Source organism: Alternaria postmessia, assembly GCF_024291825.1.
Source record: "Alternaria postmessia strain BMP 2775 chromosome Unknown scaffold_97, whole genome shotgun sequence".
Taxonomy (NCBI): domain Eukaryota; kingdom Fungi; phylum Ascomycota; class Dothideomycetes; order Pleosporales; family Pleosporaceae; genus Alternaria; species Alternaria postmessia.
The window spans coordinates 35,242-56,113 of NW_026260170.1; the positions used below are offsets into that span (position 1 = coordinate 35,242).

The 20,872-nt window shown below is 52.8% G+C and overlaps 7 protein-coding genes across 7 annotated transcripts; 2 read left to right on the forward strand and 5 right to left on the reverse strand.

The window, feature by feature from the left end:
• Positions 1-2,262: 2,262 nt before the first annotated feature.
• Positions 2,263-3,542, reverse strand: MDM10 (Mitochondrial distribution and morphology protein 10; the record flags this gene model as incomplete). The annotated part of the gene is made up of 3 exons (XM_051735891.1): positions 2,263-3,065; positions 3,114-3,392; positions 3,446-3,542. The coding sequence occupies 3 exons, from the start codon at positions 3,540-3,542 to the stop codon at positions 2,263-2,265; spliced, it is 1,179 nt and encodes a 392-aa protein (XP_051584339.1).
• A 232-nt stretch (positions 3,543-3,774) lies between these two features.
• On the forward strand, positions 3,775-4,536 carry J4E82_009669 (uncharacterized protein; the record flags this gene model as incomplete). The annotated part of the gene is made up of 2 exons (XM_051735892.1): positions 3,775-3,965; positions 4,020-4,536. 2 exons carry the CDS (start codon positions 3,775-3,777, stop codon positions 4,534-4,536), a joined length of 708 nt encoding a protein of 235 aa, XP_051584340.1.
• A 3,193-nt stretch (positions 4,537-7,729) lies between these two features.
• Positions 7,730-9,973, reverse strand: J4E82_009670 (uncharacterized protein; the record flags this gene model as incomplete). Its single annotated transcript, XM_051735893.1, has 1 exon — positions 7,730-9,973. One exon carries the CDS (start codon positions 9,971-9,973, stop codon positions 7,730-7,732), a length of 2,244 nt encoding a protein of 747 aa, XP_051584341.1.
• A 2,608-nt stretch (positions 9,974-12,581) lies between these two features.
• Positions 12,582-14,935, reverse strand: J4E82_009671 (uncharacterized protein; the record flags this gene model as incomplete). The annotated part of the gene is made up of 4 exons (XM_051735894.1): positions 12,582-13,047; positions 13,119-13,662; positions 13,823-14,109; positions 14,325-14,935. 4 exons carry the CDS (start codon positions 14,933-14,935, stop codon positions 12,582-12,584), a joined length of 1,908 nt encoding a protein of 635 aa, XP_051584342.1.
• A 361-nt stretch (positions 14,936-15,296) lies between these two features.
• J4E82_009672 (uncharacterized protein) lies at positions 15,297-16,993 on the reverse strand (the record flags this gene model as incomplete). Its single annotated transcript, XM_051735895.1, has 4 exons — positions 15,297-16,203; positions 16,352-16,640; positions 16,689-16,706; positions 16,753-16,993. 4 exons carry the CDS (start codon positions 16,991-16,993, stop codon positions 15,297-15,299), a joined length of 1,455 nt encoding a protein of 484 aa, XP_051584343.1.
• A 490-nt stretch (positions 16,994-17,483) lies between these two features.
• J4E82_009673 (uncharacterized protein) lies at positions 17,484-17,798 on the reverse strand (the record flags this gene model as incomplete). The annotated part of the gene is made up of 2 exons (XM_051735896.1): positions 17,484-17,707; positions 17,765-17,798. The coding sequence occupies 2 exons, from the start codon at positions 17,796-17,798 to the stop codon at positions 17,484-17,486; spliced, it is 258 nt and encodes an 85-aa protein (XP_051584344.1).
• A 419-nt stretch (positions 17,799-18,217) lies between these two features.
• Positions 18,218-20,459, forward strand: J4E82_009674 (uncharacterized protein; the record flags this gene model as incomplete). The annotated part of the gene is made up of 2 exons (XM_051735897.1): positions 18,218-18,409; positions 18,465-20,459. The coding sequence occupies 2 exons, from the start codon at positions 18,218-18,220 to the stop codon at positions 20,457-20,459; spliced, it is 2,187 nt and encodes a 728-aa protein (XP_051584345.1).
• Between the last annotated feature and the right edge of the window lie 413 nt (positions 20,460-20,872).

Sequence of the window (20,872 nt, forward strand, 5' to 3'; positions counted from 1 at the left end):
TGACTCGATTCGAAGTGGGGTGGAAGATATAGAGGGAGCAATCGAGCTGACACCTCTGTCTATCTAGATTCGTAAAGTGTCGTGAAGTAATGGTCCAAGCAATGCTGGTGGGTGAAGATGATAAAGCTATGCGAAGCTTGTAAGAGTTCAAGGTCACGGGAAATGATTCCACGTGTGTATGGAACTCGAGACACCGTCCAGGCGCGTGTGAAGTGTGAAGGGAGCTGCTGACCGGGGAGCAGATGGATCGTCCGAGAGCGAATCCAAGTCGAGAAAGAGTGAAGGAGGTGGTGCTAGGGAGCGGACGGACAAAGCCTAAAGGAGGGTTGTGAAGAAAGGAACGTGGGCAAAGGCCGAAAGGAGTGGCGGCACTTCGCAGAAGTCGACAGAGAAAGAGAAAGTGAGTTCTACCACACCGACAGCAAAGGTGACGATAGGGAATCCGGATAGAGGAGCTGGGCCTTGGATGTAAATGAGCGACCGTGGTTTAGAAAGGGGAGATTAAGGGAAGGGGCATTGAAGCCGGGGGGAAGGTGCGCGCCGGCTAGTGTGGGCTGGGCAGAGCGCCTAGTGGCCCAAGTTTCCGCCCAGAGACAGTTTTAGCCCAACGCTCAACGCCAGCCCTGGAGGCGCGAGACCAGTGGTGACGCACCAAAACGCTTATGTTCTGAAGCAAACCATGCTCGCAACACTTTGACCGGATGCTCCTCCGCTCTACACAACAGCCACGACAGCCGCCTCTGGTGCGAGTGTCTTCTGCCCGCCCGCAACGCGCGCTGCCCGCAATAGCTCCGATCAGGGGGCTAGCTGCTAGGAGCTGCGAGGTACGTCGGAGTCGCGCCACTAGAGACGTGACGACCGGGGTTGAGGACAGGCTCTGTTCCAAGACTCAGGAGACTTGCGCCCATAGGGCAATCCTTGCCGCGAGGCTCGCCGATACAACAACACGCATCGCGATACCTGTCAGAAAAAAGCGTGCATGAAGTTCGCTCGCTATTCGAAAAGACCGCGACGACGTAGTGCTCACGGTCCGCTTTAGCGTGTTCCGACAGGTACCCAAACAACGGGCTACACACAGCAGCATGAGGCGCGACGGTTGTCGCGTTTGAGAAGCCCTTAGTCTGCGGTTGCTCACCACAACATCGGAACAAGCACAGCAGAGCATCAAGTCAAGGTAAGCGTGAACGTGACTGCAAGCGTGAATGCAGGCGGCTGGCACGCATCCGTCGTACCTGGCGTGCCTCGCCGTACGCGCCCACAATTTTGGTGCTGACAATGTGCGGCACAGCGCGACCCATTTCGGTATCGTGAATACTTACTCGAGTGAGCCTCGTGCGGATCGCTCGGGTGAGCCGAGCATGAGAAAGATCCTGACGAGCATCGGTGCCCGTGCCGCCTGATCGCGGCCATCCTGACACGCTCGTCGCCCGGTCAAAAAGCCACGGAAGGGAAATTATTCAGTTTTGGCAAAGTCGTAATAGTTCGTTGATCTCGAGAGTGCCAGCTTAGCTAGCTCGTCGCCCGTCTTGTCGCCCTACAGCTGTCAATCTATAGTACCAATCGCTTCCCTGCACGATTAATTGCAAGGCTTACGCCAGGCACGGCGGTGTGAATGGTGGACGCGTCGGCAAGCGAGCGACAACAACCACCAACCCGGAAACTGACTTATTATCCACCAACGATATTGATATGGTCCGCTCCGAACGCGGCCTCGACCGGATCTGCACACCTTTTCCCACACTCAACTTGCGGAAGCTGAAGACCCGTCCTTGTATGCTCAAACTTTTGTCTTGAAAAATGCCATGTGTAACAGATTATTGTGAATCGTGCTACTGCATTGAAAACGAGTCCAAGCAGCCCGATGCAGTGTGACGAGCAGCGAACATCCCCATACTATGTTTCAGCGTTGCACCACTCAGGACCAAACTACGCCATAATGCACGCTTCGCTACTTACTCGAGTCCTAGCTTCTGTGGTATGTCGTGTTCAGAAAACACATGGTCGTCATCGCATGGGTATCGTGAAGGCCCTTCCGTCCTTCGTTTGAGTCCCGCTGTTTGACGCGATCGTCTTCTGGAAACCATTCCTTCATGCTTTGACCATGTGCGGGAGAAGTGTTTCTAGAACCCCCACTGTCGACGGTAGTGGTAATCAGGTCTGATTCAGTTGTGTCAGTTCGGCCGATTTGGGATCCTTCGTGCGCAAAGAGGAATGGTCGGTCTGTCTAGAGATTCAGATGTCGCAGTCTGTGCCTGTTTTCGTTCATGACGAGTACTGCAGCTCAACACCGACAGAACGGACCATCTGCTCTCTCTTCTTCAGGTCCAGACTTGCACCGAGCGTGAATAGCAGCTCCTTAATCCTGCCCTCCCACAACACCCCAATGCGCCAGTCCTGATCGACCCTAGCCTTGAGCACTCCAGAGACGTCGTCATCTGGGGAAACTGTTGAGCGTTTCCAATCTGGACGCAGCTTCTTGATCGCCCAGTCTACGTCGGTTGTGTTGCGAATACGCCAAAGCTCGCACCCGAGCTGCAGCTCGCTTTCATACGAATAGAAATTGAAGTCGAAGCGAGAGGAAAGGGCCAGGTTGGGGCCAGCCTTGACAGCATAAGTGGAAGAAAGATTTCCCATCAACGGATTGAGCGTGAGCGTCATGGTATACGGAAAGCCCGCATGGTTGGGCAAGGTGGCGAACCTCACCCCTGTGCTGATACCCCCGCTCTTGTTCAGTATGCCATAGTACAGCTCTGCGCCTGCACTGAAGCGACCATCCACAGGACCCACTTGCTCTGCAGCGAGCGGTTCTGTGGACGCATCTCTGGGGCCTGGACCGAAGTTGTAGAGACCCCGGACGCCCATCAACGCTGAGTCTGTGCTGTACATGTATTCCGTGCTGTATTTGCCGAAGTCGTTTTGCAAGAGTGTCAGGATCGTCCCGCCATTGTTGAGATTGGAGTCGCTGACGGCGGCGATCCTAAGCTGTCGTGTAGGGGCGAGGCGGCGTAAGTACAGGGCTTCGAGCCTCTGCTGTGGTAGGAATATGCGGCCATACAACAGAGTATCTGTCATAAATTAGCGGGGACACAGAAAGATAGTGTCGTCAAGCTCACTCTTGCGGTCTACCCTTTGGCCAGCATGCCAAACCTCCCACCACCACTTCTCGTCCGGTCTCCGCAGCTCTTGTACATGCTTGTAGCCTCGTATGACATTATGCAGGTCAATATGGGACGTCCTGAAGTCCTTCTGCAGTGGTAGCGACGAGTACAGGTAGGACACTGAGCCATCCACTACGCCTACGCTGCCTAGTGTGTACGATGTTGCAAAGTTGGGGGCGGCCAGAGAGGAAATCTGCATGCGCAGACCTCTGGGTATGTCAAAGTCGAGCAACGCTGTCAAGTGCAGTGAGTATTGGGTGTGGAACGCCATCTCAGGAGTGACGTACCTCGTGCCGACGCGTTCAGTGCGCCATAGGAATTGTCCACGTTCCAGCTGGATGCATCGTAGAATGCATGTTGCACACTATCCATAAAGTCCAACATGTCTCTGTCATCGGCAAATCATGTCGAGCGAACTGGGGTGAGGTCGGAGTACCAGATGCTTATACTTTGGGGAATGTGAGAAGGATCCACAGCGGAGTTCAGCCGCGGCTGCACCAATCGGTGGTTCGCCAAAATTCCCCGCTCATTTTTTTGGAAGTCGCGAACCTGCAACTTCGAACTTTTTCCTGAGCGCAACCTCAACCAACCACAACACTTGCACAGCACCGCCAAAATGCCGAAGTCAAAGCGCGCGAAGGTCGTACATCTTACCAAGACGGACAAGAAGGGCAAGGAACTGTCTTTGAAGCTTTTTGCCAATGTTCAGGAAGCGGCGGACAATTTTGAGCACATCTTTGTCTTCGCCGTAGAGAACATGCGCAACTCCTACCTCAAGGGACTCCGTCAAGAGTTCGCCGATAGCCGGTATGTCTATGGGACCGCTTATACCGAAAGCGCGCATGGTTAATGATCGCGCAGATTCTTCTTCGGAAAGACCAAAGTAATGGCGAAAGCGCTTGGACTCACCCCAGCTGAAGAGCACCTCACCAACCTCTCGGAGCTTAGCCAGCATCTCAACGGCAATGTTGGACTCTTCTTCACCAACCGCGACCCCAGTGAGATGATCGAGTACTTTGCCAACTACTCGCAAACCGACTTTGCGCGCGCCGGTATCGTTGCTACACAGACCTTCACAGTCCCCGCCGGTGTAGTCCACTCAAGAGGTGGAGAGGTTCCCGAAGACGAGGACGTGCCGCTCCCGCACAGCATGGAGACCACCATCAGGAAATGGGGCATGCCAACGAGGCTCGACAAAGGCAAGATTGTGTTGGATGTACCGTATACCATCGCGGAAGAGGGCAAGGTCATGAACAGCCATCAAACAGCGCTACTGAAAATGTTCGGTGTGGCCATGGCAGACTTCAAGATCGATCTCAAGGCCTACTACACCAAGGCGACCGAGTCTGTGACCGAGGTTGGAGCTATGGAGGAGTAAGGAACAAGCGAGAAGGAACAAATGCTCAGTTCAGTTGCATTGTGACGGCGTTTCTTAGGCGTTTGGTTTTGACCAGGGAAAAGTATGCTAGATGACTATGACAGACAGGCTCAAGTCAACTCTACGAGCACATCACAATATACCCTATTATGTTGGCCCTATACATCGCTAGACCTTTCGGCGACTATTATACTAAGGTGTTGCTTTTCAGCTTCCCGTTCTTTACCACAAAACTATCACGGCCTGCTACAGCATCGCTAATCCAGCTACAAGGCCTCCCACGAGAGCTCCGAATGTCTCCGGGTAATTCACGACACCTGCACCCGTCTCAGCTGGGACCGATGCACTCGCCGTAGTCTCATCAGCCGTAGGTGTCGCCGTCCGCGAAGTCCTAACCGACGTAGAGGAGTGTGTTGAGGAATGCGTTGAGGAATGCGAGGTTGTAGAGTTGCGCGATAGCGTCGAAGTCGAGAGTGTCGAGTTGGCCATAGCGCTAGACATGGAGATGATACCTGAGCTCCTCGACGCCGTGAGAGTGGGTAAGTTTGAGAGTACGGGAGCGGACTCGGTGACTGATGGAAAGACGATGGTGCTTGGGCCGAAGAATGGCGCGGTGTCCGGGTCGAACATTGGGCCGGTATCTACATGTCGGATCGCTTGATTAGAGTTGTATTCACCAAACAACCTTCAGCACTATTGCTTGACTTAAACTTACAGCTCGAGGTCTCTTGCGCTTGCGCAAGAGCTACAAGGCCAAACAACGCAACGACCACCTTCATCTTTTACTTTCTGGTCTGGGTACCTAACCCGGTGTTTTACACTAGTAACGGTAGAGGAGAAACTCAATACTGATGGTCCGCGGACTTTGAGACGTGCAAGCAAGCAGTAAGACAGTAGGATATATTAACAAGACGAAGAAAAAATCCAGAGTAAAGACCGACTAGGAGCTGAGTGAATGCAAGAGAGCCCAACACGCGCGCGCATCACGAACGACAGAAAACAGCGTCTTTATCTCCCATCCACTTGCCCTGTCCTGCCCAGCCAGTTCTGGCCCTCTCAGCCCCTAAGCATAGCATCTCGTAAAGAACAAGCATACCAATACTCTGCCGGCGCCCGCCCAATGATGGCCGCCCAGTCAGCGTGCCCAGAAGGCACGTTCATCTCCGTGGGGCTAGACGTGTTTCGGATGGGGGCTCGTGTTCTCGTGTCTACCGTGTGCATGGCTGGCAGAGCGCGCGCACTCTTGGGCACCTCGGGACTCTAGTGGCGCCTACCTAAGCCCATTTGCCGCTATTGTGCATTATCGGACGGCGCAAGGTGTCTTTGCATCGGAAATCGAAGGCTAGAGGCAAAAGAGAGCAGGTGATGCTTGTGCCGAAAGGTTGTTTTTGTGGTGGACATGGCATTTGGATGCGTCTTAGTGGACGTTGGAGGCGCGTCTGCGGTGGAGTCACCCCACATGGTGCCCCTGATGGCTTGGCAGGTACAAGCGATGTGAGGCACGCATGCATGACGTGCTTCTTCCTCGTCGACCGCGGAACCTGCAACCGTTATCGCAATACTGGTTCTGGTACATGAAATTGTGCGCAGATCGTTGCATCTGGGCTCTACTTTCGCAGATAACGTTTCCGCACTCTTACCCTCCATAAGCGCATATGGAGAAGCTATCACGGTCTCAACGGATTGTGGGTTGTTGATGCTGCTTGGTGAATGTAGGAAACGTTTGTCGGAGACGGCCTATACAGCTAGCGATCTAACGAAAGTCACAGTATAGTGAACGGCATTCTTTATATTCCGAGAAAGCAATGACGGTAGAGATAAATAGAACAGTCTATCTAATAGCTTCCATCTCAGGATGACGCTCAAGACAATGGCCGTTCTACGAGCCCACTGCGCAAGTCTTTTACCTCGAGCTGGGCCACTTTCTTGTTGAATCCGTTGTCAGTTTGCATAGTGAAGGATATCGCGAAGCTACAGGACTGCTCGGTCTCCTCCAACATATGTAAAGGGCCGGCGCTGTACCCGGTATTATAACTACTTCGACCTCTATGTGCGAAATCTAACAAGGCTATGCGTTCTTGACCAGATTTGTACTTCAGTGTCTCAGGAGGTGATTTGGAGGAATCTATCTCGAATACAGATACCATGAAAGTCGATGTAGGCACAATCTTCCTACGCTTGTGTGAGCACACGTTGAGCAATTCGACGTCCTACAACGTACATAGATGACTCCCTACTCAAAGACCATTCGTTTTTCCCCGCGCGCTTCTGAGGAGTAGTGGTAAATTCTTGAGCTGCAAGAACCTGCGCACTGTCCGTGATGGAGATCTTCACATATATCTCGCGAGTATCTATAAGATGAGCTCGTGTAGTTGTGAATGGAAAGTATTACGTACCAACCAATCTTCGACTTAATCCAGTAACAGACAAATCATCGATGTAACCTTCCCATGGTGCTGCAATCAGCTCAGCTTTTCGTTTCTCCACTATATCAGCATATAGACCCCCGGGGTGAGCCTGCGACGGCTCTGGGATTATATCCATAGTTTTGCGAATGCAGGAGAGGGCGAGGAAGGCTGAGGCGGTGTAGGTCTAGGATAAGAGCGATTGGGAAGTCTCAGCCTTGCGACTACCGATCGATTTCGAAGAATTCTTCCGGCGCCACAACCAGTGCGATAATACGAGACAATAACCAATCCAGCTCAATCATCATGCTCATCGGTTGCAAAAAGGCCAATCGGAAGGCGTTGGTGAGGCGCGAAGCTGATGCCAAGGTCAGCAAGGCATCCAATCAATGCATTCTTAACTCGTACACTCTGCGCCTCATAGCACCCAAAGATCATACTTGAAGGTGTTGAAGCTGCAGTAGGCTTTCCGTGGCTTTTTTTCCAGCCAGTAGAAACTCTGGCGGCTGGGTGGGTTTGATTCATTAAAGACAATAGTTGGAATCATTTTGATACGAAGTGTATATATCTTAGTCGGCAACGAGTGTATGATACAAGATGATGAAACATGCCCAAAGACCTAGAGAAACATACCGCAAGAAGGCCCTGTGCCGTGCAAAAGAAGTGTAAACAATGTAGCGAGTCGAAGAGACATATCTGCTATCTTGCATCGCCAAAAGAGCGATGCAATAATATAGAAGGCAAAGGGTACTGGAAAGGGAAGCGAAACAAGAGAGCATACACATCGCCTAGTACCTCTCGTAGCCTCCACGACGACCACCTAAAGGTACTCTAATATTCCACTCATCCTCAAACTGTAGCGCGGAGTCCCTCCTACCCATTGCATTCGGCCGCCTCATCGAATATCTCATGTCCTTCTTCTCTTGGATATGCTCAAGAGCCGCGTGGATATCACTTAGCCCAAATCGCTCATCTGGCTCGTCTCGGTCTGTGAGCGCACGTTGCTGAGGAAAGCTGTAGCCTGATCCATGCCTATCCGCAAGGTATGACGAGGCGCGAAGTGGTTTGGGTGGGAAGTGGGTTTGCGCAAAGGGGTTATGGGCGTTAGGTAGGTTGGCCATGGTGGCGCGACGGTGGTGCATGTTTGGACGGATAGCATGCGCTGCATGGTCATCAAAGTATGATTCGGGCTCGCGCATGTGTACGCGAGGGCTGCGGGGATGTGGATAGTCGTCTACGAGCTCGTCGGGATACCTGATCTTCTGTGCCCCACGGTGGTCGATCTCATCATCGTAGATGTGGCTGGGGTGCGGCTGATCGAGCACAGTTTGTGGTTTGCCTCTGTAAGGCGACTTACGGCGACTATGCACATGCTTAAAGGAAGGGCGGCGACGGATAGGCCTGTCCCAGACACCGTCATCCGCTGTGTGGGCAGATGTAGTGTTCATAGACTCGGTCCCACTTCCACGTTCCAACGATGAGCTGGAGCTCTCACGAGCCATGTCATGTGCGGTGTATTGCTTTCCTGCCTTCCTCTTTCCATTGTAAAGGTCAGTTGGTGGAGCATTACCGTTGCGTGTACGGTCTTCCACGACGTTGTTGGTGTTCAAGTGGATGTGAACAGGTGGTATGTGGCCTGAAATCTTGTTGTAAGAGCCCCGAGAAGAGTCGGTAGTGAAAGACTCTGGACTGAGTCTACCATTGCGAGGATCATCAATTAGGTCGGAGGCTCGGTGTCGGCGGGTAACTTTTGGAGAATAAGGGTCGGCATTGTTTCTACGTGCACGACTTCGGCTCCGACTACGACTGCGACTAAGACCTCTAGCTTTGCTGAGTGATCGGTGTTTCTGGCTCTTCTTCGTCTTCTTGAAGTGTCGCTGACGTCCACGTTCGCGTCGACCAGCATCGATATGATCATCGTGCTCGATGTTGACAAAGCTGGAGTCCTCAGACTCATCTTCCCACGAAGATTCACTATCAGACGACGAGCTGGAAGTATCGCGATGGTTTTTGCGTCTTGGCTTCTGATGTCGATGGTGAGTAGGGTTCAGCACCTCTATTGGCCGGCCTTGATTGTGCCTCATATGATGCGGTGGCATTGGCAATTGTTCTGGAAACGTTCCAGGCATAGGGTGTTGACCATTGGGGGGATGATGGGGCTGTGGGTGTTGCATGGGCCCTGGCATGGGTCGACCTCCACCATTCATGGGTGGGTGTGGAGGCCCACCCATATCGTGTGGCACACCCGGAGGCGGCGGAGGCGGAGGTGGGTTTCCAAGAATGGGCCCTTGGTTGATGTTGCCATGACCTGGATGTTGCTGGGATGGATGTGGCTGCTGTTGCTGTTGTTGATGATGCTGCTGCTGCTGCGTAGGTCTTTGCTGCTGTTGCTGGGCCAAGTTCTGGCCAGGGTTGGGTTGGTTCGGGAAATGTTGGTTCTGAGGGTTAACCTGCTTGACCTTGTTCGGATCTTGAGGGCCACCCGGAACCATGATCTTCGCTTGCATAGGCTCTTGAAATCCGGAAGGTTCGGTCTCCAGTATGATGTCTACACGCACGAGCTGACGTTCGCGACGGTTGACTGATCGCCATTTGTTGACAACGCTTGCGATCCTATACTGAATCGAACGATTGTACTTCGCGAGTTCAACGTTCTGGTCCTCGACGAGCTCGTTGATGATCCGGCGACAATTTGGGGAGGGAATGTCATTCATGTTCTTCTTGACGTTGCCATGGTTTCGACGGAACTTGTGAAGCTCACTCTGGAGCTCTTGAAGTGCAACGTGTTGCCTCTCGGGCTCGGCATCCTCCCAGGAAGTAGCATGTTTCGGTTTCTCCAAGATGAAAGATGCTAATTGAGGGTCGTAGTGGGCGTATGGGTTCAGAGGGTGCTGCTGAGATTGCGCTGGTCTTTGCTGAGCCTGTCCAAAGGCCTGCTGTTGCTGTTGTCCAGTCGGAACTTGGCGCTGTTGGCCAACGGTTTGGTGTTGAGGTACCTGAGCTTGGTATTGCGCTTGCTGTTGAGCCGCCATCGTACGGTTCAAGGAGACTATTGCGCGTGATTTCCCAAAGAGGAAGTGCTTGCCAGATTATGATCAGATGAGAGAAAATCCCGTTGTTGGTGATCGAAAAGGGAGTGTAGCAGGATTAAGACACGGGAAGTGAATGACAGGGCGAGCTTCAAATCTAAGGCAGAAACAGGAGGACCTTGACCGAAGATATAGGTCGAGCATTTTGGCTATTACACTCGAAGATGCTCGCTCTCGATCTATACCCGCAGCAGTAGTGATACCGCGTTGATGCAAGCGGAGTTAGGGGTCCTTCTTGGAGTACAGTAACCATATCCAGTCCCTTTCCCAGGGTATACATGAAACAAGAGATGATTGGTCGTCCTACAGGGCGCTCGAAAGCCCCACTATGGTATGAATATTAGGGCTTTCACCGGTCTAAGCCACCAGGCTGAGGGGGAAACAGGCAAATAGCCCCGCCCTTTTGCGTGAACATGCAGCCTAGCTTTGCTTGCCATATGTCTTTGAGCCGCAAAGTGACCGGACCAAATACGAATCATCCTAAACATGCATATGCACGACGCGCTTGTGCATTGAAGGACTCGTAGCTGCTGTCTATCTGTTATCGCATGCAGCCTGATGGTGGTGGTGGTGTTCGTAATTGGTCGCACTTGCATTACACCTGCAGCGTTCAGGATCGATTCGCGAGTTGCAGACGCGAATACTGTTCTTTCCCCCTGCCCGTTGTCGAGCTGAAGACATCAAGTCGTTGTGTAGGAGACGTTGACAGTGCGCGAAGAAGCCATGGCTCATTGACGCGTCGACGCTAACAAGGCGTCATTACCTCACTTTTGGCCCATGCACCGTTCACCACACCCTTCCGCTCCAACTCAGCCAAAAGAAGGCAACTGACCACACCAAGCCACCACCCCAAGGTGCACACAAAATACCAGGACCATTTACTTGGACACTCGCTTAGGATCGCCAAAGGAATGTCTGCTGACGTCCAGTCTATCAGCTTGTCCTTGGTCCCGCTCGGCCAATGCATCCAACCGACAGCCGCAAGACGCAATGAGATCCCGCCGGTTGCACAGAAGTCCTTCGACCGCTTTACTTGTACCCGCTGTCACAGGCGCAGTCTGTACCTTTCTTGTGCGTCTGCAATCAGTTCACTCATCTCACTCAGCCCCCCACTTGCATCACTACAGTGCATGTCAAACATTTTCGCGCTTCGCCACTCGATGTATCGCAACACCATCACACCTCTACAACTGATGTTGGTTGAGCTCCCTTCTGGACTGCATGAGTTCGAGATCGTTCTGCAGCGCGGCTCAGCATAAGTTCGCGCAGCGTCGATCTACTACTGCACATTGGATTGCTGTCGCTCCTTCAACTAGAGTTTGACGCCCCTCCATGCACCTCGTCACGCCCTCCAATCTTCAGCTTCCTACCCAACCAATAGCCTTCTTGCCGGAAGCTCGCGGACAATATCAAATCCGGAGACCCTATCGACAGACACCGGATGCACGCTGTATGACACGCATATTGGCCGCTGAATGACATCTGCGACAGCCAGCCTTATGCATGTCTGGGTTGAAATACCACAACCGAATTACAGAATCATCTCCAATAGGCGAGAATGACTACAACGCCTGCAAGGAGCCGCGTCAATTATACATTTCTTTCTCCCTTGCTAATATCCACTCACCGGACACATGCGTATGCTGGCGTATGCATTGTTATCAGAACTATCTCAGGATCAGTCTCGGCCCGGGCTCATCGGCTCGTGCCAGTCGCCTCAGGATTCTGATTACCAACGTCAAGGCATCAATTCAAGCCTTCAATCACCCGGGTGCTTCTCTACCGAGAATGCCAATGCCCCGTGTAGTGCAAGTCCAATTAGGATGTAACATACCGCCATTTCAAGACTGGAAGGATGGACTGATAAACAATACTTAGCATCGAAATCGAGCAGAAATATCGTGATCGGCACGTAAAAATCAGGATCTGGACCACACGGCACTTCTTGGGGTTGCAATCTCGTTGGCACGATCCGCGGGTACTTGCATGCCTGAGACACGGCCGAACACGACGGTTTGCCTACCCACGCTTCGCGATGCAGCCTTCCACTGGCTTTTAGCGTTCTCTTGACCGCTAGATTGATCCTCCAGCAACCAAGCTCGCGCATCTATCAGGCAGCGGCAGGAGTCATGATGGCGTTACATTACTAGGCGATTTTATCTACACTTTCGGACACACGATGCCAGGCAGTGGCCAATTTTGCGATTAACATTGGATAGCCCGATAAGGAAACACTGAGAGGGTGTCTCGATGACTCGGAACAAGTTTTTGGACGAGCTGATTACTACTGCGACATGCATTGAACGGGCAGACGTGTCATCGAATGTTGCGCAACGACCTTCGTGAGCCTCATGTGCACATCATCGGCACATGGTTGGCTTTCGGCTCACCATCAGCTATTTCCTTTGATTAAATCCATGCGCAACACAGCAATGAGGCATTACAAGGCTAAAGACACGGATAATTCTCGATCAAAAATGTGATCATCAAAGACTGATACTCGCCGCCCAGATGGCGTACCAATTGGTGCGTATCAACACATCTGAGTGAGCTATGGCCCTGCTAAAACACTCTGCTCTATCGCAGGCAAGTTTACATGTGTAGTTTTCCGTTTGAATCTGAGCGTCCGAGTTCCCCATTTCTTTTGCGCTTCATCCAGCTCGAAAATATTCTCCCAAGGCTCGCCAATATCAACTTCATCCTTGAACAGCTTCATCCAATCGTCGCCTACCTCCACAGTACTGCTGACGACATTGATGCCTACTTCTTCGGCGATCTTTCTGATATCTTCGGCAGCTTGCTCCGCACTTTCGTATTCGCCCTTCCAGGCTTTGAGCAACACACTTCCAAGCCTAGCCTGTTCTAATACTTGGAGCTGGTCGCGCCAATCTGCCGCTTCTTCCGTCGGGCGCCCTCCAGGTGAGGAGAACGGACTCCAGTCTATGTCCCGTTTCCAAGGCGCTTCGGCTGTGAGACCGTTAGTCATGAGCTCCCAGACAAAGCTAGCCCAGTAAAACCTTATCACAATACGATGGTCAGCGAAACGTTGCATTCCAAGTACGACTGGACCAAATTGGCAGTTACTCACAAAGGTTTGCGATGATATCCACCTTCTCGAGGATACTTGATGTTGAAATAATCATCGTAGAACAAAGCGTTGCCATCCCCCGCCCATTCTCCTTCACTCCAAGATTCGGAGAACCCCTCTGGAATCTCTTCGCTATCTTCATTACTCTCTTCATCAGAGGGCTCTGGCTCTTGTGTTCTACCAGCAACGAATGCCTGATAATCTCGCTCCTGTCTCTCATCTCGCTTCGACTGCTTCCAAGCGTCTCTCAGCGCATCGGCATCGAGCTCGGGTCCTTCGACGCTGATGAAACCTGTAATAGCAAGCGAAAAGTCGGATCGTAGCCATACATTTCTAGACGAGAAGAATGTCAGATACACAGAGCGAGAGTGGAAAAAGCTGAGGGCAGACAGTGCTTGCAAGGCCCAACGATAGTACAAGGCCAGCATGATCTTATCCTCTCTGGAAGGCGTCTCTTGTACAGGTGTAGTCATGACGGGAAGATCACCCCAGTGTGGCCCTGGATTGAGTCTCTCAACAATCACCCCATTACCGGCATCGCTATCTAAAAGGCTGATACACCTATCGTTACATCAGCGATAACACCACACTGGGTCTACGCGGCACCCACCGCACTATCCTTGGATGACCTTCTCCGAGAAGCTCATAAGTCTTTCGCAACCGTTTGCTCGCCCATTCTGGTCTGGCCCTTGAATCGGGTATACCTGTCTCTTTCGGTTCGTAGATGATGATATTGTTTCCGTCCTTGTGCGGAACGGCGCAAGCTTTCTCCCAAAAGTCACAGTACCAGGTCTCTGTATCATCCGGCGCTGTGCTTGCTTCACTTGGTGTCGGTACTCCGTAGACGTTGTTTGGCGGCATCGTGTACTGGGTAACCGGGCGCTGTGGCGGCGGCCCAACAAGATAAGTGAGCACCGACTCAACGCATGCGATAATTGTTTCCATTTGGAAAGCTAAAGGACTGCTGCTAGTGATTCGGAAGCGCGATGCACTGGACGATATATACATGCGAGACAACGGTCCCCATTAGGGTAAGCGCAAACCATGCCTTGCGGATCGTGCCAATGGTGCCTGCTTGGCAAACCACGTTCAGCAAAGGCCCTAAGGCACCAACACAACTAACTGAAATGAGATACCTACAACCCATACTGAAGCTCTGGGTCACCGCGCGATTTCCAAAAGTATTCCGCGCTATTTCCCATCCACCCTTCCACCCAAAACTCTATAGAGACAACGGGTACGCCAGTATCCTGATCAGGGCCATGTTCGAAAAAGTGTTCAAAGAATATCTTAGTACCTTCTGGCACCTCATCTACATCGTCTTCACAGCCAACACCTATTGAGCACCATCCATCTTCACCGCGCTGAAACGAGGCGTTGTACATCCAAACCATGCCTTCGCGGATCTTATCCCCAATGAAAGGATTGGCAGCCCATGCATGGACTTGAGCGACCACATCGCGGACGAGTACAGGGCTACCGTCAGCGGTTTCGATGACGAAATACTCCCACGAGTCTTCTAGCCTCTCTACACCTTCTGGCTGTCCTTCGAAACCGTCGTTCCATTCGCCCTCTTTACAAGCGAGACATTCTGCTGTTATGAAGATTTTAGAAGCGTTTGTAACGGTTGCTGGTTCGAGGGCGACGGGGTGGTTGGTAAAAGAGGCTCTGGAACTTGGAGATGTATCGTTCTCTTTGTTGGCGACGCGAATGTTTGATATGCCTTCTTTGTCTAGGATGGGCCAGTAGAGGCGTTCGAATGCGCTGGTATTCATTACGGCGGTATCTTCGCCTGAGGTGAGATTCGGAAGAGACATTGTGGGTGATGTAGAATTGATTGTGAGCATGCAAGGAAGCGGCGAGAAGTAACAAGGCCAATTATATACATCGCGCACACTGGATCTTTATGAGAATCGTGAGAAGAGTCATGCCATCTGTGGGCTGCTGGTGCCTGAGGTTTGTATAGAGAAAGTCCACATTTGCAGGCTGCAACAGGGGCTAGATGCACGAGCATTTATCCGCTAACTAATCGAGGTAAGGCGTATAATTAGTATCGCTTATAGCAAGGCATACGTATATAAACTTCGAGGCAATGGACAAAAGCCGCTGTCTACCCACAAGCTGTTCATCGCTTTACAGTAAGAAAAGAGATATCGGCCTGACTTCACCGTCCAAGTATCATCTCGCCGGCCCCTCCAGAGTGTTCCGTCGACTAGGCATCCTCGGATCCCTCTTCCCCATCGTAACCTCTAGCGCCTGCACCAAAGCCGTCCCATCATACCTCACAAAATTCTCCCCTTCGTGTTTCTTCCCATACACCCTTATCGGCTCGATGCCAATACTCTTAAGCTCATCTCGGTCCACCGCCGGAGTCCCCGGCCCCTGTAGATGGATGATGTGTGTCACGTACTTCTTATACTGACTCTTATCCAGAGGACCAAACACATTCTTCGACTCTTCACATGCCTTTGCGATGGCGGCTATAAAATCAAGCGCGGAGTATGGGTCGGACGACGGCCCCGTCTCGCGATCGATTGTCGAGTTTAGAATCAAGATCTTATAGCGGATAGCTGGGTTACCAACAGCCTCCCCAATCCCTTTGAGTACCAAAGAAGGAATGATGGACGTGTATAGCGAGCCGATGCTGTATATAACAGCCTGAGCATCATTCAGCGCACTCAGCACCGTTGGATTGGCCGAGAGCCGGATTTCCTGACCGTAGGGGTTGATGTACCATAGCCTTTCTATTCTTGCTGGTAGCTCCTCTTCGTCGGCTTTGGAAAAGGTAATGTATTGTTTCCGGAGGGTGGGGAGGGAGCCGGGGAGATTGGCGTCTTCGATTCGATCGTGCTGTTCTGTTTCGTCAATGGCTGGGGCGTCTGAGCCGGGCACTAGGGCGGTTGAGATGGAGGGGTGGGAGATGGAGTTTTGGCCGGTGATGGTGTCGCCGTTTGCGAGGCTCACGGAGATGTGGTGGGTGAAATTGGTGTTTATTGCGGGGAGAACGGAAGTGTGGCTGGGAACGGAACATATGCTCGAGAGGAGATAGATGGCAGATTCGAAGGAGCCGGTGAACAGGCGAGCGCTAGAAACGTTAATCTTCGACGGTTTCAATGATAATAAGAAGGTAGAGGGGAGTCTGCGATAGCCAGAGCGAGAAACACAGTATGGGATTGCGAGACAGTGTATGAATGGAAGAACACACAAAGCTTCAAATGAGCGACTGTACATACCCAGTGAGAAATAGATTACCGATGCTTGCACCTGAAAAGTCAAAATTTGATGAAGGTCGACGACGCTTGACGATTTCGTATGCGACAACGTTCAGTATCGACCGTACTAGCTCTTTCTTCGCGGTTGAAATATTCGTCCAGAGTGCATGTTCAGCCTCTACAATCTGCAACCACTCTTCTCTTGCCGAGGAACGTTCTTTGGGTAATCTATGGTTGAAGAAGGTCTTGATGGCTGCTTTCTCGCTATCATCATGATCGGGGTCATCCGGGATTAGACGGACGAGACGACCTAGGCGGATTAGTATAGATCGTCAAACTTTATTCGGTATGCGCGTACTCCTTACATCACCGATACCTGCCACTGTTAGTGTTGTGCTACCTTTACACCAAACGTTGCGTACCTGGCCCTCCGAAAACGCGTATCAGCTCAGACGAGCTTCCGCCGTTATCACTGATAGGAATGACGTAGCTCAGCGGGCACCTTTTGTCTTCTCTTACTTTCTTGAACACATCGACTAGATTGTTGGCTGCGCTGCCGCCGGAGAAAACAACAATGCCTTTGGTTCTGAGGGTGCCGTTCGTCGTTAAAGAGACCGGGGTTGAGTTGTGGCCATGAGGCCAAAGGAAGTTCTCGGTAGACATGACAAGATACGTGGAGCAAGTTTTGACCACATGGGTCTTGGGGGCGGTCTTATCAAGTCATATTGATGTTGACAGAGTGTTCGTTAACATGGATGTTCTTTCACAAGCTCAGAATAGCAGAGGCAAGAGTCATGCACTAATTCGTTAGGGTAGTGTAGCGCGTTACTCGACTAGGCAATATCTCGCATTCAAGGCACGTTTTGACATTGGCTGAGCGATTATGTTTTTGCATTTGTGGTTGATTTTCAAATGGGATATGTACAAATCGAGTCACCAGCCAAGATTTGGTAGAAAGCTGCTCTCAGCGCAGATGCAGCCCCCACGGATATGGCACCGCCAAACTTAGCCCATCATGAAGACTGAATGCAGCGTATGATATCTCAGGTCCCGGCATGATTGCGATGACGCTCTAGACGTGTATACCGCTGCCAGCTCCCAGCTTCATCTACCCCTCACACACCCGCGTCATGCCATTGCAGGTGACAGCACCTTAGGAGGTACCGGTAGCCTCCTCACGCTCCTTCCTTCGCTGTCTCTTCTCGAGTAGGGCGTCTCGTCGGTCGGCCAGGAGTCGGAATTGCCGTTGCTCAACACCAGTGAGCCAGTAGCCGAAGCTGCCACCAGCGCCGGCGTAGATGGGGTAGACCCAGAGGGACTCCTTGTTGAAGAGGGGGCGCATCTCAATGCCCAGCTGCCATAGCCTCGCGGCAACACCTGGTGAAGGTCGTCAGCAGAGTCCTTGGTGGGCACGCGCAGGCTGTTGGGACGTACCGAGCCCGCTCCAGAAGAGGACCTTGTGGACCATGGTGAATTGGGGTGATGGTGATAGTTGTGTTGGTATGAGAAATTCGTCGCGTGCAGCAGCAGCAATTGGGACGGATGTCGTGGAGGCGCGTTGTCACCGCTGTACTGGGATTATGGCTTGCGATGCTCCATTGTCAAGCTCGGAAATGCCAAGAACGAACCACCCACGCGGATGCGGAAGTAACGTCCGCCGACCTCACCTCCGCAACAATGCCGATTTCGCGACTCTCCTGATATTGCCTCTCACTTTTTCACTTCTCGTCCTACCATTCGTTCCTTGTAACCATTTTCGGCTGGGGCAGCAGCCTGGCGCCTCTACGTCATTCGCTGCTTGTCAGCCTCTCCCACCCCCGACATCCTGCGCCTGGCCGCGACACAAACGACACCAAAACGGCTGATCGCAACCACGACTAATCATCCATGGCGGAAGTCAGCCGCAAGCGCGCACCAGAGAGCGATGGCGCTGCGACTATGCGCAAGAAATTGAGGCCCTCGGAGCTCCCACTTTCGCAGGCGAAACGATCAGCTATCGACAGCCTCGTGCACATGTTTCGCAAGAAGGGCGCATACGACGATATACGCAGAGACCTGATGAAGCAATACGTGTCAGGGGTGAGTGGCAAGATATTTATCATCGTAACACCGCAGGCTGACAATCACGCTCTAGCCTGCTAAAGATGAACTGCAAGCCGCGCTCAAGGAGCTCGTCGATCGCGAAACTGACCGCAATCCCTCTCTACTGTCCAAAGATCCCCGAATGGCAACCACGCTTATAGAAGGCGCTGGTGAGCGTAGCGACATCTATGGCAACATTATGAACACAGTCAACACTTTGTTGGATAAATTGATCGACGAGCATGGGGTGCCAAAAATGCGCGAGTACCGCATTCAGGAGATTGGTGCCGAAGCAGCTGCCGAGGAGGAACAGCGAGGTAGCAAGAGCGAAGAAGAGTGGGCTCAAGAGGCAGAAGCTCGCAGAGAGAAGCGAGAGGCCAAGCGGGAGAAGGAGCTGGAGGCAGAGCGCGAGAGAGAGCGCGAGGAGAAGGCAAAGAGGGAAGAACGCAAGCGCCGCGAGAAGGAAGAAGACGAAGCCCGTGAGAGAGAACGACAAGCGGAGAAGGAGCGGAGACGCAAGGAGCGGGAAGAGCGCGACAAGGAAGACGAGGAGCGCCGTCGCAAAGACCGAGAGAGGATTGACAAAGAGAGAGAAGAAGAGCGCCTGCGCCTCAAAAAGGAGCGAGAGGAACACGAGAAGAGCCGAGAAGCCCGTCTCAAGAAGATCCGCGAAGAAGACGCCGAGCGAGAGCGTCGCATACAAGAGGAGCTTGACCGAGATCGAGGTGGGCGCCATCGTGGAGGCCGTGGCCGTAGCAGGACTCCCGAGCGCGACAGGGATCGTCGTGGACGAGACAGGAGCAGGCGAAGGAGCAGGACAAGAAGCAGATCACCCGAACGCCGTTCATCTATCAAGCCTGAAAACATCAAAGACATCAAGGTGGACGACGACTTGGCATTGCAACTTCTACTACAGGAGAGCGAGCAAATGAAGAAATCACGACAGCGACCTGTCCTTGAGCGGTCCGAATCTCTCGAACCTCCTATGCGGAAGGCGCAGCCTCCCAAGTCGATTGTTCCTCGTGATCCTCGACTGGCCAGGCTCGACAGCAAACCCGCCTCACCCTCGCAACGGTCACCAAGCAAAGACGCCAAATCTCCTGCTCCAGGTACGCCAGCCAAGGGCGAAGATGTCACCATGACAGACGCGCCATCAGCAGCGGAATCAGCCAAGGCCAGATGGGACAAACCGCCCGAGCTGCCCTCGAAGCGAGGTCGTTCAAGATCCCGCAGCATCGCACGCAGCACCAGAAAGCGCAGCAGAACACGCTCACACTCGCGCGGCAGCCGCCTCGACAGAGACCGACGTTCTTCCCGCTACGAAGACGACCGCCGTTCCCGCCGCGACGACGACAGACACTCCTACCGTCCGTCCCGCCGCGACGACCGAGACGACAAAGTCTCGCGTCGCGACAGTCGGAGCCGCTCACGCGAAACCCACACCTCACGTCGTAAATCACGCTACGGAACACGCAGTCCCTCGCCGGCTCGCGACGAGCGGCGGAGAGACCGGGAACGTTCCCGTTCGAGGGGTGCAAGACGGGAGCGCTCCAGGAGCCCTGTACCTGCGCGCCGCCGCAATCGCTCGCGCTCCAGGAGTCCGGAGAATATCGATCGTTATGTGCCCGGTGGTGGGGGCGCCGCGGGCGGTAGTGCAAGGAAGCCACGTGACGATAGTCGGGACCGTGAGCGTGACCGCAAACGCGATGACAGTCGCCCTCCTCCGCGTAAGAGGGATGATAGTCGGGATCGCGGTGGACGTGGGTATCGGGCGAGGGACTATGATCGCTGGGATGGAGGGAGAGATAGGGATAGGGATAGGGATAGGGGCAGTAGGAGATTGGAGAGTGATTGCTACCAACCTGGTGGTGGTGCTTCTACTTCTGGTGCTGATGCTGAGGACAAGGAGCGAGATCGCGATCGTAAGCCTAGAGAGAGGAGTCGCGAAAGGAGTAGGGAGAGGAGTAGAGATAGGGGACGTGATGATAGGGAGAGGCGTAGACGGAGGAGTCGCTCGAGGAGTCGTAGTCGGGATCGACGGCGTTGATGCGGTTGTGGGGTTCCCTTCTTAGATGTATGATTATTGGTAGGTGTTTAATGCAATGCATGATAGGCAATGGACGGGTCAAGTGCGCCTTGTTGGTGAGGCTACTGTTAGGATGCATGTGGCTTGCTTGTCGCTCTTCCTCTTTTGGACATGACACCCTTGGAAAGTCAAGAAGGAGCAGTAGCGAGCAAGTCCGCTTCCAAAAACTTCCATACTGATGTCTTTCCGAAGCGACTTTTCTTCTTCCTTAGATCTTGTCTGCGCTCCTATCTTGCCACTTCATCCTAGTTTTTTGGCCATGATGGTGGTTGTTGCCGGCACCGAGCATCATAAGACTGTTTACGTGTTGGCAGCATGACATCCTCAGCCTTGTGCTCAGCCTCCACAAATGCTACAGCGTTACCACACCAAAG